Consider the following 17,042-nt stretch of genomic DNA (forward strand, 5'->3'; position numbering starts at 1 on the left):
AAAAGCAGATGACTTGGGGAGTGATGTAGGGGGCCTCGTGTTCTCTGTAGGAAAGGGCTACTTAAAATGTTTTTCAAATTTTGGAGTTTAAGTAAATCTCACATGTCGCAAACTTTAAACAAATGTATAGGGACAGAGAAACTTAAAACTACAAGTTAGAAGGCACCTATGAATTAAGGGTAACCAGAAATTAAAGAATAAAAGTTGTCACGTAACAAAATCGAAAAATAGGAGTCTTTACAAAGGACTTGTTTCTATGGTCTGGGGATCACAGGAGAGTCCCTGAGAAGCATCGGGACAGTCTTGTCTGGAAGTCCCAACCTTCCCCACCTCCTCCCACTCAGCAGGTTGTGAATCTGAGGAGGTTAGCTTCAGAATGAGTCAGCAGCTGGAAGAACGTTCTGGAGACACGCGTGTCAGCCTTTGGGAAATGCTGCATGAACAGTTCTCCTGATGACCCCGAGCCTGATGCTTTGGGAAGAACACAGCCACCAAGGGCTCTGAACCAGCTGCTTCCAAGGCCCAGGAGACTGACCGCACGGCCCGTGTGGACCCCCTCCTCCCCTCCCCTGTAAATGGGCCTCTCGTTACCCTGCGCCCTATTCCGAGGGTACCAGCTCTTTGCTGGTGAGCTCCCCACTAGCACAATGAAGGACCTGGGGGTGAGGGAGCAAGTTGTGCCAAGGCCCCGAGGCAAAGCGGGAGAGTGCGGGGCTTATTCAAGGAACAACAGGAACTGGTGTTGCAGGGGGCAAGGAGGTGATGGCACTGGAAGTGGGAACAGTGGTGGAATTCAGGAGAGATCTGACAGAGCCGGCAGGACGTGACAGGGGGTGACAGACGAAGCCATCACGGATGGCCCCCAAAATGGCCTGAGCCCTTGGCAGAATGGAAATTACCCTTCATAGGAAAGTAGAAGAACAGACGTCGTGGGCTCTAGCGAGGGCTAGACTGTTTGCAGCAAGCTCAATTTGCGATACTGATTTGATGTCCAAGGGAGCTAGCGAGCCGGACACACTTGGGAGTCCCTGGGAGGGGTCCTGGGAGGGGTTTAAATCATCCTGGCTGCATACACAGAGCCTTTAAACCGCAGGCAACACAGGGCGCCTGGGGGGCTCAGTTAGTTAAGCATCTGCCTTCAGCTCAGGTCATGATCCCAGGGTCCCGGGATCGAGTCCTGCATCGGGCTCCCTGCTCAGCAGGGAGTCGGCTTCTCCCTCTGACCCTCCGCCCCACCATGCTCTCACTCTCTCAAATAAATAAATAAAATCTTAAAAAAAAAAAAAAAAAAAACAAGCCGCGGGGACCGGATGATGGCCTGGAGAGGCAGCGCAGATAGATGCGCGGGGTCCGCGCCCGAGACTGCGCCCCGCTCTGCAAATCCATGACATTCGGGACCAGGCTAGGCTTTCCTACAGCACCTGGAGTGCCCGAGGCGCTGTGAGCTCCTTCGGCCCGGTCTCCCAGGGAACTTAGGGGCTCCAAGCGGGGGCCGCTCTTCCTCCACAGCTCGGCCACCGCGCCCTCTCCCTCTGTCGTCAGGCTCTCTCTCCACAGCTGTCCCTGACGAGCATCGCCACTTCCGCGGTCCAGTAGGAAAAAGAAGGCAGGGGAGGATGACGTGGCAGGATTCAGAAAGGCAAAACTACCTTCCCGCCTCGCCCACACTTCCCAGTCCTAAGCCCAACTCGGTTCTTTATTTCTATTTTTCAGATCTCCATCATTCCCAACCGGACGACGAGCTGCTTGAGGACAGGCCTGGATCTCAGTCCCCACTGTCCATCACCGTCCCAGCACGTAGTTGCTACCCAGTTAAGTATCTCGTAAATGAATAAAAATTTGTACCAAATTTTCTCACATTCTTTCTTCTTCGCTTTCAATTTTATTTTATTAAATAGATTCCTTTTCAGCCCCTTCCACTTTTTCTGTTGCCAAATACTGCCTAATTCATAGTGTTTCATTGACATGTCTTCTCTGGGGAGAAAAAGGGAGGCGAGAAAAGAAAAATTACCCACTCATTTTGTAGAACTTCCCATTCAAATCTCATCTCTGCGCAAAACGAAGACACAGTCGAATGTCCCTCGGTGCAAACACCACACGCACGACCAAAGACAACCTTTGCCACGGGTATAAGCCTGCCCTTCTTCACTAGCACTTCTCGTTCTGTCACTCCTAAAATATTTATTCCTGGGAAGTTTCCTCACCATAAATAACCCCCTTGAGAAGCAACATGACCAGTCATTTGCTTCCCAAGAACGTGGGTGTGTTGCCAGACATTGCAGAATTGGCTAGGTGCCTCATGACATCATATGCAAATACTAGCTTAAAGAAAGAAGCTGTTCATCCGGGGACGTGTGCTGGGGTGTGTGCTCCCTGTGTGAGACTTCTGTGTGGCAGTACAAAGGTCTGCATGTTCCCCACATTTCCCAGATCCATCTATTTTTATTTGTTTTTTATGAGCACTACTATTTGTCTTTGGGGGCCCTTCCTGCCATTATAGCTGGGATGGACCACCTGTTGGGCTTCACTCCAATCCACCACCCCCTTCCTCCTAAAGGAAGGTTCAAGCACACCTCCCCCTCTGTCTAAAACTACCCGGGTAAGTGCTTCTACCAGTTTTGTAAGGTCAGCCCTTATTTCTGGGGCTGAATTGGCTTATGCACAGCTCACTTTCTTTTTCTTAAGCAGTATTCAGTTAAAGATTCCCGGACCTTGTGACTCCAGCTAGCATTTAAGCTGAGTCTCTCAGTGGTCAGGGAAACCAAGAAAGGAAGAGAAAACCTCGATCTGAGGAATATTCTGGACCCAAAGAATATGTAGGAATTTAGTATATGCTAACAATAATATGGGGCACCTGGGTGGCTCAGTCGTTAAGCATCTGCCTTCGACTTAGGTCATGATCCCAGGGTCCTGGAATGGAGCCCCACATCGGGCTCCCTGTTCCGCGGGAAGCCTGCTTCTCCTTTTTCCACTCCCCCTGCTTGTGTTCCCTCTCTCGCAATGTCTCTCTCTGTCAAATAAATAAATAAAATCTTTAAAAAAATAATATTTTAAATCACTGGAGAAGAGACAGATTATTCCCTGGAACAATAACCTGGACATTTGTGGGAAAAGGAAGCCATAATAGTCAAGTTCCCCGGGCTCTGATGTTAAGACTGCTGAGGGTCAGGGCACCTGGGTGGTTCAGTTGGTTAAGCAACTGCCTTCGGCTCAGGTCATGATCCTGGAGTCCCGGGATCGAGTCCCGCATCGGGCTCCCTGCTCGGCAGGGAGTCTGCTTCTCCCTCTGACCCTCCTCCCTCTCATGCTCTCTGTCTCTCATTCTCTCTCTCTCAAATAAATAAATAAAATCTTTAAAAAAAAAAAAAAAGACTGCTGAGGGTCAAATCACTACTCTGGCACTTAATAATCTTATCAACATGGACAAGGCACTTTACCCACTTAGGCTTCAGTTTCTTTTCCTGTAAAATGAGAATAAAGAACCTACCTCATAGGACTGGCATGAGGATTAAATGAGATTATGAGAACCTATACCTAGAAAATCCAATTATTGTTAATTTTTATCATTATTGCTATTGCCCAACTCCCCTCAACAAAATAAATTCCAGATGAACAAAGGTATAAATACAAGTAAAAGGATCATTAAAATTACTAGAATATTTGTATAATCTGTTTTAGCATGATATGAAACCTAGAAGCAATAAAGATCATACAACGATTAAATGAACATTGCAAAAATTTTAGTGCTATAATTGGCCCAAAAAGAAACTGGGAACAATAGTTTCAATACTTATGGCAAAGGGTTACTATCCCCTAAAATACAAAGAGCTCTTAGAAATTAGAAATCAATCAAAAACAGATAAGCAACCCCATAGAAAACCCGGCAGATGATATGAATATGTAATTCACAAAAAAGGAAATATCAGTAACCAGAAGGGAATAAGGAAAAACTAGACAATATCACTAATAATTAAATAAATGTAAATTATAATAGTAGTTTGTATGTCTGCATGTGTGTCTATGTGGTGTCCAACTGGCAAAGCCTAAAAACGTTTTATCGCCTAGCACTGATAAGAGTTTGAAGAAGCAAGCATTGTTACTCACTGATGGTCGAAAAGCACAACTTTATCAAGGTCAAAAAGCACGACTTTATCAAGATCATTTGGCAATACCTATTAAAATTTCAGGGTGCATTCCCTTTGATCCAGAAATCCTACTTCTGGAATTTTGTCCTATAGAAAATACGCTCATATATGTGTGTCCATACACAAAAATTATGTATTTTAAAGAATATTCATTGTAGTATTATTAATATTTAGGGAAAATGAAAACAATCCAAATATCTTGAAAAAGAATCTGAAAATTTAATTATGGTGCATTTCCACAAAGGAAAACTATGAGACGGTCAAAAGGATGAAACACATCTATGGGCTGCTGTGGAAGAATATCCAAAAAATACGGAGTGAAAAAGCAAGTTGCAGAACAGCATATGCACACAAACACCTCTGGGAGAGAAGTGTGCAACCGTGCAACTGAGAACTGTGCAACCGTGCCACTTAGTACTCTCTTTAGAAGGATCTGCTGCAGGAACGTAGCTGCCTGACAGCTTCCACTGCACATCCACACCCGAGCCCATGGTCCCTGCAGGCTGCTCCCAGCCAAAGATCAAACCAAACCTTTTCTGCCCAATATGAGACTCCTCTAATAGGCACCATTTGATTGAAGTCTCCCCATTGGCTTGGGCAAAACATTCTCAGAACTGCATTGCAGATGGAAGCTCTTCTTTCCCAGTCTTCCCTCTTCCCTGTCACCCTGCATTGGGTTTGCCTCCTCCCGCTCCCTTGTCCGTTCATCCTTCCCCAGGGCTTTCTCCCCAAATCTCTTGCATATCTATTTCTGCCTTGCTGTCTTCTACTTCAAGGATCCAAACTGGCCCCAAAAGACACACCCAACTACAAACTCTTATAAATGTAGAGCTGGGATGGGATAAAGGAGGTGAGCAGGATGAGGGAAATTATAGTTAACTCTCTCATGTTATGTAATTCTGCAACATATAGAGTTCTTTAAAACATGTGTGTGTTTTACATACATTTATGAATGCAAGTAGTTGCAATTCCATTATTTTCATATTTGAACCATATACCCCAACAGGGCTAAACTAGCTGACAGTATTTTGTGATTCAAATCCAACCCAAAGCTGTCCAACAGGCCTAAAAAATGGGTGGAATTTTTTAGGTACTGGATCAGCCTATGAGCACGTCATGTGTGTCTGTACAAAAATGTGATCTCTCAGGTCCTGAGAGAATACAGGCACTTGAAAACTGCATTTTCAGGGGCTCTGGGTGGCTCCATTAGTTAAGTATCCAACTCTTGGTTTTGGCTCATGTCATGATCTCAGGGTCATGAGATTGAGTCCCAGTCAGGCTCTGCACTAGGTGTGGAGCCTGCTTAAGATTCCCTCCCTTTCCCTCTCCCTCTGCTAATCCCCCCCCCCCAAAAAGCATTTTCAAATACAGAAAGTAATCAATGTCCTGGGTAGAAAAACATACTGCCATTCCCTTCTGATAGACCAGCGTACTAAGGTATGTGAAGCTACCTTGTTCAAAGTCCCCCATTGGGAAGCCTGGGAGTAGAAAGAGGTGAGCAAGAGATCACATGAGGTGTGAAACATTTACTCATGACGGCACAACTTCTGCTCATTTACCACTTCTCAAGAGTTGGCACACACTGTGTTCTCACACAGTGGGACCGGATTCCACGTTTTCTAAGGGTTCTTCTTATCTTACCTTTTCCCAAGTGTTCCTTATGCCTTACATTTTTCTATTTGGTAAGACACTTGAAATTATGGCTTTTCTTTTAGTCGGCTTTAGATTTTATACTCCAACTGGATAGATTTTATGTGGCTGGCTTCATCTTAAAACAAGTTTTAAATAATCCAGATAGTTAGTTGCCTCAGTGATTTCAGATCTAAGACTAGAACTTTGGTACCATTTTTAGTGCTCTCACTAACCCTCTTTCGTCTGAAGAGAAGGAGGAGGAGGAGGAGGAGAGGAAAGAGGAGAGGAGAGGAAACAACACAACTATAATTTAGTTCTTTAGCATGTAATATTAAAAGAAAGCACTTTACAAGTCCTGTCAACCACATTTAATCCAACAGGAAGTGGTATCACTAGCAGCATGATTTAAATACCAGAGAAAGACTATAGACACTCAAAGTGTGGATGAAGACATCACCCAAGAGATTGCTAGAAATGCAAAATCTGAGATCACACCTTTGATCTACTGAACAAAAATCTGCATTTAAACAAGATCCATAGGTGATTTCATAGGCTCACTGAAGTTTGAGAAGCACTACTGTATTTGATATCTATTACATATTTTTTTCTCCTAGGATACTATTGATACATAAAGGAAAGATCTACCAATTCCTTCTATGATGAGGTGTACTGCAGAGGCCATAGTCAGATATGAAAATAAATATGAAAATGATCCTAGCTGGCACAAATTGGATGCTAACTCCCTGCTGGGGACTTTGCGATGCAATTTACATGAATTTGTTAATTGAGTCCTCACAAGAGTCTTACGGAAGAAATTCTATTATTATAGAATTTCTAATATATAGAATTCTAATATATAGAATTCTATTATTACAGAATGCACATAGATGAGGAAATGAAGGCTAAGAAGTTTAAAAGTGACTTTGACATAGGTTGACATAGTTAATCCAGAACTTGAAACCAGGTGAGTCATTCCCCAAAGCACAGCACTTTTCTATCTCACACTGCTTCCTCCATCCTTGGAGCTCATACCACAATGGACTTTAAGGCACAAAGAATTTTTGACAATTATAAACCCAAGAAATCCTGGGGCACCTGGGTGGCTCAGTCGTTAAGTGTCTGCCTTCAGCTCAGGTCATGATCCCGGGGTCCTGGGATCGAGCCCCGCATTAGGCTCCCTACTCCGCAGGAAGCCTGCTTCTCCCTCTCCCACTCCCCCTGCTTGTGTTCCTTCTCTTGCTGTCTCTCTCTGTCAAATAAATAAATAAAATCTTAAAAATAAAATAAAATAAAATAAACCCAAGAAATCCTAACAAAAATTCCAACAGGATTTTTCAAAATTTGACAAACAATTTGTAAAGCTTATACAAAAGAGAAAATGTACGAGAATCATTTCTAAAAGAATTTTTTGGAAAAAAAAACAAATATATATGACTAGATATAAAAACAAAGCTGTAGCATTTAACACAGGGTGGTACTGGGCTAAGAAGAGACAAAACAGATCAATGGAACCGAACAGAGTCCTGAAATAGACTCTTGTATGAATAGGAATTTATTTTACTATAAAAACAGAATTTCAAGTGAGTTGGAAAAAAGACGGATACTTAAAGAAATGGTGTTGGGTGAACTGCCTAAAACTTTAGAAAGAAATTAAGTTACATCCTTACCTTTTACTTCATACAAAAATCTGGTACTGTAAAGAGCTAACCGTACACATCAAAACAATAAAAGTATTAGACGAAAATAAGATAATTTTCAAAATAATTTTTAGGTGCAAAAGATCTCCCTAAGCCAGATGAAGCACAAAAATCATAAGATTGCAGGGCACCTGGGTGGCTCATCAGTTAAGCGACCAACCCTTGGTTTTGGCTCAGGTCATGATCTCAGGGTCATAAGATTGAGCCCCGTGGAGGGCTCTGAGCTCAGCGCAGCGTCTGACTTGAGATACTCTCCCTCCCTCTCTGTCCCTCCCACTGCTCGCTCGAGCTCTCTCTCTCTAAAGTAAAAATAAATAAATAAAATCTTGTAAAAAAATCATAAGATTGCAGAGTTGATTACACAAATATTTAAAACGTCTGTGAAGCAAAAGATAGTTTAAAACAAAAGCATTATGAATGGATAAGCAAAATGTGGTATATGCATACAATGGAATATTATTCATTTTTAAAAAGGAAAAAAGTTCTGACACCAGCTACAACATGGATGGTCTTGAGGACATTTTGCTAAGTGAAATAAGTCAGTCACAAAACGAAACGTGCTATATGATTCATCCATTCAGGAGGCACCTGGGGTAGTCAAATTCAGAGAGACAGAAAGTACAATGCCAGCTGCCAGGGGCTGGGGCCCGGGGGGAATGGGGAGTTATGTTGCATGGGCACAGAGTGTCAGTTTTACAAGATGGAAAGAGTTCTAGAGACGAATGTTGGCAATGGGTGCACAATACTATGAGTGTATTTAAAACACTGACCTGTATACTTAAAAATGATTAAAATGGCAAATTTTATATTATGTATTTTACCACAAAAAAAACTGGTGGGAAAAAAAAAGAACATCATACTAGAAGAAATATTTAAATCATCTACAACAGACAAAGGATTAAGATCCTGAATAGGTACAGAGCTTCTGCAATAAACAGGAATCAGAAAAAGCAACTCAATAGAAAGACGAGCAAAAGACAGGAACAGGTAATTCACAGAAGACACGCATGACCCATAAACATTAAGAGACATTAAATTGCAGTAGTAATCAGCAAAATGCAAATTAAAATGCCATATTGGGTTTCACTCATTTACCAGATTTGAAAATTTAAATAAACAAAAAAGATAATGGCTGATGGGAAGGATGACAGAAACAGATTCTCATGCACTGATTTTAAATTAGGACTGGGGTGGGGCAGTGTTATGATTTGAAGGATTCAAGTGGAAAAATGGACCAACCCTTTGACCCTAGAACTCTATTTCACAGAAATACTCAGGCCGACACACAAAGATGAATGCACAGTCTTTCCTGAAGTCCTGTTGCCAATGCTGACTAATTTTAAACCATCCAAATGTCCAATAAGGGAAAAAAATGGATAAATTATATTTCTAATTTAGAATAACATGTAGCCTTTAACAAAAGGGTTTGTACTGACATGGGAAAATCTCTAAGACTTGGAAAATGAAAAAGTAAGCTGCACAATGTATAGTAAGATCTCATTTATATATATTAAGATATATGTATGAATACATTATTATGCAAATGCATAGAAAACAAAATAAAATCTCAGAATGCTATTTACCAAACTTCATCTTTCCTCTTCTGAGTGGGAGTAGGAGTGACCATGGTAGTTCTACACTTCATTCTATATGCTTCTCTATTTTTCTGAATGAGAACATATTCAGTTATTATTTGTATTATTTTTAAAACATAAAAATGAAATTCGGACAACCTGGAATAAATAAATGCTGAAAAACCAGTACGCTTGACCCTTGAACAACGTGGGTTTAAACTGCACAGGTCCACTTATACACGGATTTTTTTCAATAAATGCAATATGGAACTGTAAGTGTCTTTTCTCTTCCTTATGATGTTCTTAATAACATCTCTCATTCTCTCTAGCTTACTTCATTGTAAACACAGAGTATATCATACATATAACATACAAAATGTGTTCATCAACTGTTTGTGTTATCAGTAAGGCTCTGGTCAGCAGTAGATTACTAGTAGTTAAGTTTTGGGGGAGACCAAAGTTACACGCGGGGTTTTAGGCACCCCAACCCTGCGTTGCTCCGGCGCCAACTGGAGAACTAAAATGAGAAGGGGAGGAAGGCTGTGAAGCCAATGACAGCTGCTGGGGAAGAAACGCTCACCTTATGTAACTACGAAGAAGCCTGCTTGGAGGGAGGCATATTTCTCACAATATTGTATGTGTTTTATTTTTCCCCATTTCACTTTTTTTTTTGAAATCAAGGAGAGCTTCCCTCTCCAGGGAAAGGAGGGCCAGGTCTCACTGTTCCTGTAAGTGAGCAAGAGGACACTCGCTCGGATTTCCTTCTAAGGGAGCCAACAATGCCCCAGCCCAGTTCCCACAAGGAAAACATAGTCCTTCCTCTTATGGAAGCATATTACCACTGATCTCTCTTTCAAAACCATCGTCGTTTTCCTGACTTGGTTCCTTTTTCAGGACAAAAGGGTTACAAGGAACATCAGAGAGTCTGGTACACCTCCACGCACTACCTGTGTAGGTGCTCCTGGTCTTTCAGGTTAAAGAAAGGGCTAGAAGGAAGAGACCCAGTGTGTAAGAAAGTATTTTCCCCCACGTGGCATGAGTCCTGTTGGACACTGTCAAGCTGGCCTTTGATACAAAAACGCTCAGACACATTTGCTGGGACAACAAGAGGCAGAACTGCGACAAAGATGTAAGTCACCAGGAGGCAAGTTACAGCTGCGAATTAACTTTGTCCAGCAATCAAATATCAAGTGGTGAGCTCGCCACTATTGGCTTCTAATACTTCTGAATGCCACCAGGGCAGACACAAACTGAGCATGACCTGAAGATTCTAGATAGGTAAGTGGGAGTCCAGTGCTTTAAAAAGATAGATTCTGAGGCGCAGCTCACTCTGGGGCCCTTCAGTCCCAAGGGTGTCTGAGTGCAGTTTAAAGCAGCCCAGGAGAGAGACAAAGGAGGGCAGTAATGGAGCACCACTTCCAGGACCACTCCAAAGAGGGTCCTAGAGTTGGAAGGCACAGCATAGTGCTTATAAGCAGAAGCCTGAGCCAATTCCTGACTCTCACCTGTTTGCTGTGTGACCACAGACAAGTTACTGAACTTCTCTAGGCCCTGTATCCTCACTGATAAAAGGAGAATGACAAAACTACTACCTACCTCACTGGTGAAGCTTATGTGAGCTGGCATGTGTAAAGTACTTAGAACAGCACCTGGGCCACAGCTAAGTGTGAACCATCATTATTCGGCGCAAGGCTGACCAGAGGAGTAACTCCAGCCCAGTCCCAAAGTCAGCGTTAGACTCGGGCATAATACCCCAAGCTTCTTTCCTTCCAGCTCAAATCAAATATACCACACTCACTCCGATCGCATCCTCTACAGTGACCCCCACATTTACTCCTCTTGAGTTGGAGCATAAGCTTATTCACAGAGTGTCTTCCAGCCTGTTGGTTACCAAGTGGCCTTGCTCAGTGGCACCCAAACGCGCGCTTCCCACCACGGGGCAGGCAGGCAGGATGCATGCGGGCAGGCACGGACGGGCTGAGGAAGGACAGGCCCAGGAGTATCAAGAAAAGACTCACGGTGTCAGGGGCAAAGCCCTGGGCCACGCGGCGTTTTCGGAATCACCGCGGCCCGCTCTCCGGTCTTGGAAAGTTCCTGAACCGCTCTATGCGGGTGAGGGGTGGGGCGCTTGCATTTCCAAGTCTCCCGCTGCTCAACAGGCCAGCTCGGTGCTCCTTCCATTCTCGTGGCAGAGGAGACTAGGTGCCTGCCCGCAGCACCGCGCCACCGGGATCTCCAGGCTGCACCCGGGTGTGAGCGCCGCCCACTTCCAGGTGTAAACAGACGGGAAGGAAGGACATCACGGACAGCGCGCAGCGGAGGCAATGTTAGGGGGGCGTTCAGGGGGCGCGGGGGTGGTTGGGGACAATTAACTCCCGTGGCGATGTGCTGGGAGAGAGGCAAAAGTGGGTTACTTGGGAATTTTAACTCAATAAACATCCCCGACTACTGAGAAAGAAGCGACGGGACCGTGAACTTCCCGCCGGGTACAAATGCCGCGGCGGGCCCGGCAGCGTGCGCTCTGGAAAGAATTAACTCTTTTAGTGTTACTCGCCGGGCGGGTCGGCCGGCCAGAGGCGGGGACCCCTCCGAATACCGTCCCGGAGCAGGTCGAACCGCGAGCCAAAGCAAACGCGGAGCAGAGGCGGCGCCGGGCAGGGCAGGCGGGCGGCCGTGCGCCGCGCCGCGTCCGGCCGGGCAGACACCGGGAAGGGGCTACAGAGCTGTGGGATCCCTCCGGGCGCTGCGCCGGGGCCGCGCGCGGGGAAAAGCTGGCGGGTGGCGGGGAAGGCTGCCGCGGGGCGCGGAAGAGGGTGGGCGGGCGGCGGGGTACTCACCCCGCGCGGGCGGGCGGAGGGCTCCGCGGGCCGGGCCGGGTCCTGGGCGGCGCGGGGCCGCGGGTGCGGACGCCGGTGTGGACGTGCAGGGGCGGCCCCGCGCCCAGGCTATGAATCAGCTGCGGGGCGAGCGCCGAGGGGCGGGCATTACGGGAAAACCGCGGGGGAGGGCAGAGGGCTGAGGACTTTTGCAATTTCCCGTCCTGCTGCGCACTCTTGGCACTCCTGGGACCCACAGGAATTCTCCCCCTTTGAGTCCCCGGGGGGAAGCGGCTGGAACCTTGCGGGAGGCGGACGACACCCCGCGGAGGTGCGGCCCCGGGCTTGGCGGTCGGACGGGCGGGGAGCGGTGGGAAAGGAAGTGGGAGAGGCTGGAAAGGAAAAGTGGAACCGAAGTCTCTGCGGGGCCGAGGGAGGCATCGCGCGCCAGCCTCTCCTGCCAGGGCTAGCGGGCCCCGAGGCGGCGGGACGCTGAGGGCAGCCGAGGGACCCAGGAGCTGCGGTGACCGCGCGCGGCCACTTGTTATCCCAAGCGAGAGACAGAACCCTGGGCTCCCTGGCAGAAAATCTTCGGGCAGGAGACAAGCGCTCCTGCCAAACTTCGGACTGTGTGTCCATTAGGCAGCCAGAGCAGTTAAAAGGTGTTTGAACAGTTCTAAGACCCTGGTTCTCGCTCCTATCTAGAAACGCTTCTGTCTGACAGTTTCATCTGTAGCAACAGTCCTAAAGCATTTGTTTCACAAAAGAGTCATGTAGGCTACTACTTGCCTTTCCTCTCAAAAAATGCCATCCAGTCTTTGAAACTCGTATTTCAAATACAGAGCCTTTGAAATACGTATTGGCGCCTCTTTATAATTACGTGTTGGACTATGGAGGGCCCTGTGGACTTGAGCTGGAATGGAGACCATCCTAATACTGCTCTGTTGGGGGAAGTCATGGAAAAGACATGACCTCCAGTTGACCCTTGAGCTGCACCTGGACAATCTGAGGCTCCTCACCCCTTCCCCTGTCCTTGGAAAGTGGGTTCTGCTTGCCCGTTGGGCTCCCAGGGGCTGCTCCACGGTCGTAGCCTTGAGGTAGTGTCCTAGGGTTGAGAACACCTACAGGGTATACCTGAGCAAGCCTAGTTCAGGCCTCTGCATCAACTTGTAAGGTTTGGCAGAGGGATGCAGGGATGCGCTCACCTTGTTGGCACTGAAGATGAGCCTCCTCCCTAAGTTCCCTTTGCTTATTAAACTGCACCTACCACCCTGGAGTGGCCAGTGTCTCTCTTAGGTCGCTCCCTGCCCTCCAAGTACTGGCCAGTTTCAGATTTCAGGTGGGAAACTCCTAGGAGAGTGGAGGACAGATAGGGGCCAGAGAAGAGAGGGTGGTGTTCTGGTGTCTGGAGGACTGGGATGCCTGATAGTTTGGAGGATTATTCATGGAGCTTTGCTAGACCTGTTCTGGTCTCGTTTGGGGACCCTGGACAGTATCATGAAAGCCAAGCACTGTAGGAGGGGAAGGAACCCAGGAGTGATTAAGAAGGATTGCTCGTGAATCACATCCTATCTTAGAATCACTTCTTGAATTGACCGAATGGCTCAAAATATGTCAGAATCAGCCCAAATGTTACTTCTGGGTTGTGCAGTTTTCCTCCTTCCAGTGTCACCCCAGGGAGAGAATTTTGTTTTAGGCCTCGATACATTTACTACCTAATGGTGCCACAAAGACCATGGTACAGTGTAAATATTTGGTGAAAATGAAGAGAAGGTACTTTTGTCTAAAGAAACGTATGGTCCTTTGCCACACCTCATTACTTCCAGAGTTTTAAAGTGTCCATTAGTTTAGCCATCTGCTCGGCTATGGAAACTACCAGGCCAGATCCCAAAGGGTTGGAAAAGCTTTCTGATTCTATGTTTTAGTGAGTGAAAAAAAATTTTTAATTTCTTCTTTATAGAAACATTTCTGGGGGATGTGTCTCAGAGCAGATGTGATGCCAAATTAAAAAATATTGAGTGTGAAGAATTTTTACAAAGTGAGTCTTAACTTACTTTGAGCTCCTACTACAACGGAAGGAAACTAAGTTACAAAAAATTCCATGCTGTTGGTTCCAACCTTGGGAACGCCTGCTGTGACTTTCAAAACTGACCCCATGCTGGGAGGGAAGGAAAGACCAAAGAAAGAGGCAGACCACTCCAGATTGGTACGGGTCAGGTTTAATAAGCAAGGGAGCTCACATACAAGGCTTGTCTTGGGCAGCTGCAAGATGAATAGATCTCTGCCCCTGCCAGCCAGAATCTTGAGAGTTTATGTAGAAGCCTTACCTGGGTCAGCGTAGAGTCCAGATGGTCTCAATAACACATTATTCTGTTAAGGTAGTGTCCTTGCAGTGGTTCCACTGTGGGCAGAACATACATTCCAAGGACAGAGAAGGTGGTGAGGAACCTCTGCTTCCCCAGGTCCAATTCATAGGTCAATGGGAGGTCATGTCCTCTCAATGACCTCCTCCAACAGGTGCCCACATACAATTTCTTTATTTTGTGTGCCATTCTAATAGCTTAAATTTATCCCTCTTTCTAAAGTCTAGTAGCTATAGCACCTGTAAGTTTGTGATTCTACTCGGTTGAATAATGTCCTCCAAAATTTCATGCCGAGCCAGAACCTCAGAATATGACCCTATTTGGAAATATGTTTGTAGATTTGATCAAGTTAAGATGAGGTCCTACTATATTAATCCAATGGCTGCTGTCTTTATAGGAAGAGGGAAATTTGGACGCACACACCCAGGAAGAATGTTGTCTGAATACTGAGGCAGAGATTGGAGTTATCCTGCCTCAAGCCAAAGAATGCCAAGAATTGCTGGCCACCCACAGAAGCCAGGAGCAAGGTGCAGAACAGATTCTCCCTCTGAGCCCCTAATGTTGCAGGATCACAGGGTTCTCGTTGGAGTCGAAGAATGAATCTCACGGACACGAAAGAGTGAAGTGCAGTGAACTTTTACTAAGTGAAGGTGAGAATAGAAAGGAAAGGAAAAAAGCTCTCTAGAGTGAGAGGGGTCCCGAATGTGTTGCCACTGTGGGCTTTTACTGACAGTCTTTTATTGAGAACTGACCAGGAACCTGTGGCCTTGAGATTCTTGTGCCGTCTTGCTTTGAGCAAAGACTATAGATAGCATCCCTAATGGCTTACTTTTTCTTTGAGGTCTGGTCATTTTCTGTGGTTACAATGTAGTTGCCAACAAACAAACAAAAAAACCCCGCTAACATCCAGAGCCAGCTGGTCTAGTTTGTTATCTCTCTCTCTCTCTTTTTAAGATATATTTTTTAAAGATTTTATTTATTAATTTGACAGAGAGAGAAAGCACATGAGTAGGGGGAGAGGCAGAAGCAGGCTCCCCGCTGAGCAGGGAGTCCAATGCGGGGCTCCATCCAAGACACCCCACCCTGCAAGATCATGACATGAGCCAAAGGCAGATGTGTAACAAACTGAGCCACCCAGGCGCCCCTGTTCACTTATCTCTTGTTCCACTCTATCTTAGCCTCTCTGCCAGCCAGGAATAGTTTCAGAGCCTAGTCAGGGGCCTCCTGTCTCGCCCTGCCTGTACTTAACCCTTTCCTTACTCAATAAGAAGGAGTTCACCCTGCCAACACCTTGACTTCAGACTTCTGGGCTCTAGAACTATGAGAGAACAAAATTTTTTAAGCCACCAAATTTGTGGTAATTTATTATAGCAGCCCTAGCAAACTGATACATAAGCATGCATGACATACATATTCTGAAGGTTAGTTTTAAAAATTAGCCCGAAAATAGCTGAAATGAAAAAGACAAAGATATCAGAGGCATTAAGCTAAGAGGGGAAATACCTTTCCTTGTTTAGCATTCACAAGATTATGTTGGGAAAATGCATATTCATTCTGCTCCATTTGACCCTCCTGCCCACTGTTCTCTCTTCCTTTTGAATTCAGTAGCACAACTCTTGCCACTAACCCCTTTCCCTGACTTTCTTCCCCATCACCTTCTTGGCCTTCTTGTTCTCCGTTAGACGTTGCTGTGTCCAGGGCTCCATCCTTGATATTCTTCTCTGAATCCACAGTCTCCTGGATGAACATATCCATGCTCCTGAATTCAGTGATCACTTGTGCACTGATGACCCCGAATCTTCCTTTGATTGCAGTTATTTCATCTGAATTCCAGGCTACCTTATTTGTACATCAAAATCAATATGTCCAAGTTCAAACACTTCACTTTCCCCCATGTGATTCTTTTATATTAAGTGAATGGCCCAGACTTTAATTTAGACACCTAATCAAAAGACCTAGGAAATGATCCTTGATCTATCCTCCCTCATCATCCGTCAACCACCAGAAGGTCTCATCTGTGGAACTATTATAGAAAGGCACGAGTGGGATGTACCCCTACCCTATCCAACTTCTTGGAAGAAAAACAGCTCCGTAACTGTCAGGGACACTAGCTATAGATCTGGGTATGGGTATAGAAATCAGTTATGTGAATTGTGAAATATAATCACGATTCTGTTTGTTCAACTACTACAAATATCTAAAATTACATGTTTGGCAGTGTTTGGTAACCACCCTGATGGAGTTGGAAGGAACTGGGAGTTTCCTGAAGAAAGGGGCTTCATCAGGTAAGTAGGAGATGCTGATCCATAATTGCCCTCATGGATAAGAATTCTCTATTTGGGGGGCAATATATCACATTTGATATTTTAAAGATTCACTTTTAGGTCTTAAAGTATGCTGCTATGATGTTGCTGCTTAAAGTATGATTGTGGGTGATACTGGCATTATTTCTAAGAAAACTGAATGGAAATTAAAATACTATTTTGTAAATGTATTCTCGTGAAAAACTAAATAGGACTCCAGAAAATTTTTTAGTCTGATACATCATAAAGCTTGGTTAGTTAAGAGACATCTATCACTTCCAGCTTCATATATATAAAATGGACCCAGCAATGGCGAAGCAAGATGTTAAGTGTTAGAGAACCACATGGAACGTTCACATTTTATAATTTCAGGGGATTCCTTATAATTACTTAATTATGAATTGCTTTCCTTTCAATGCCTGCTAAGTGAATTTCAGTGAGGGAAAACATTATCCTTACTAGCTCTAAAAGAGTTTTTTGTTTGAACTAGATATTGATCGATTGATTGATGG

At 45.1% G+C, this 17,042-nt stretch overlaps 1 protein-coding gene across 3 annotated transcripts in view; it reads right to left on the reverse strand.

The window, feature by feature from the left end:
* OSMR (oncostatin M receptor) overlaps positions 1-11,164 on the reverse strand; it is a 49,031-nt gene extending 37,867 nt beyond the window's left edge. For 2 of the 3 annotated variants that reach the window (XM_044917167.1, XM_044917165.1), the window contains exon 1: positions 2,016-2,060. In XM_044917167.1, the coding sequence (XP_044773102.1) occupies positions 2,016-2,047 (32 nt within the window). In that variant the 5' untranslated portion in view covers positions 2,048-2,060. Of the gene's footprint in view, positions 1-2,015; positions 2,061-11,066 lie in introns of those variants that run through there. The other variant, XM_044917166.1, reaches the window with a different exon arrangement.
* Between the last annotated feature and the right edge of the window lie 5,878 nt (positions 11,165-17,042).

The sequence above is a fragment of the Neomonachus schauinslandi genome, chromosome 7, assembly GCF_002201575.2.
Source record: "Neomonachus schauinslandi chromosome 7, ASM220157v2, whole genome shotgun sequence".
NCBI classification, from domain to species: domain Eukaryota; kingdom Metazoa; phylum Chordata; class Mammalia; order Carnivora; family Phocidae; genus Neomonachus; species Neomonachus schauinslandi.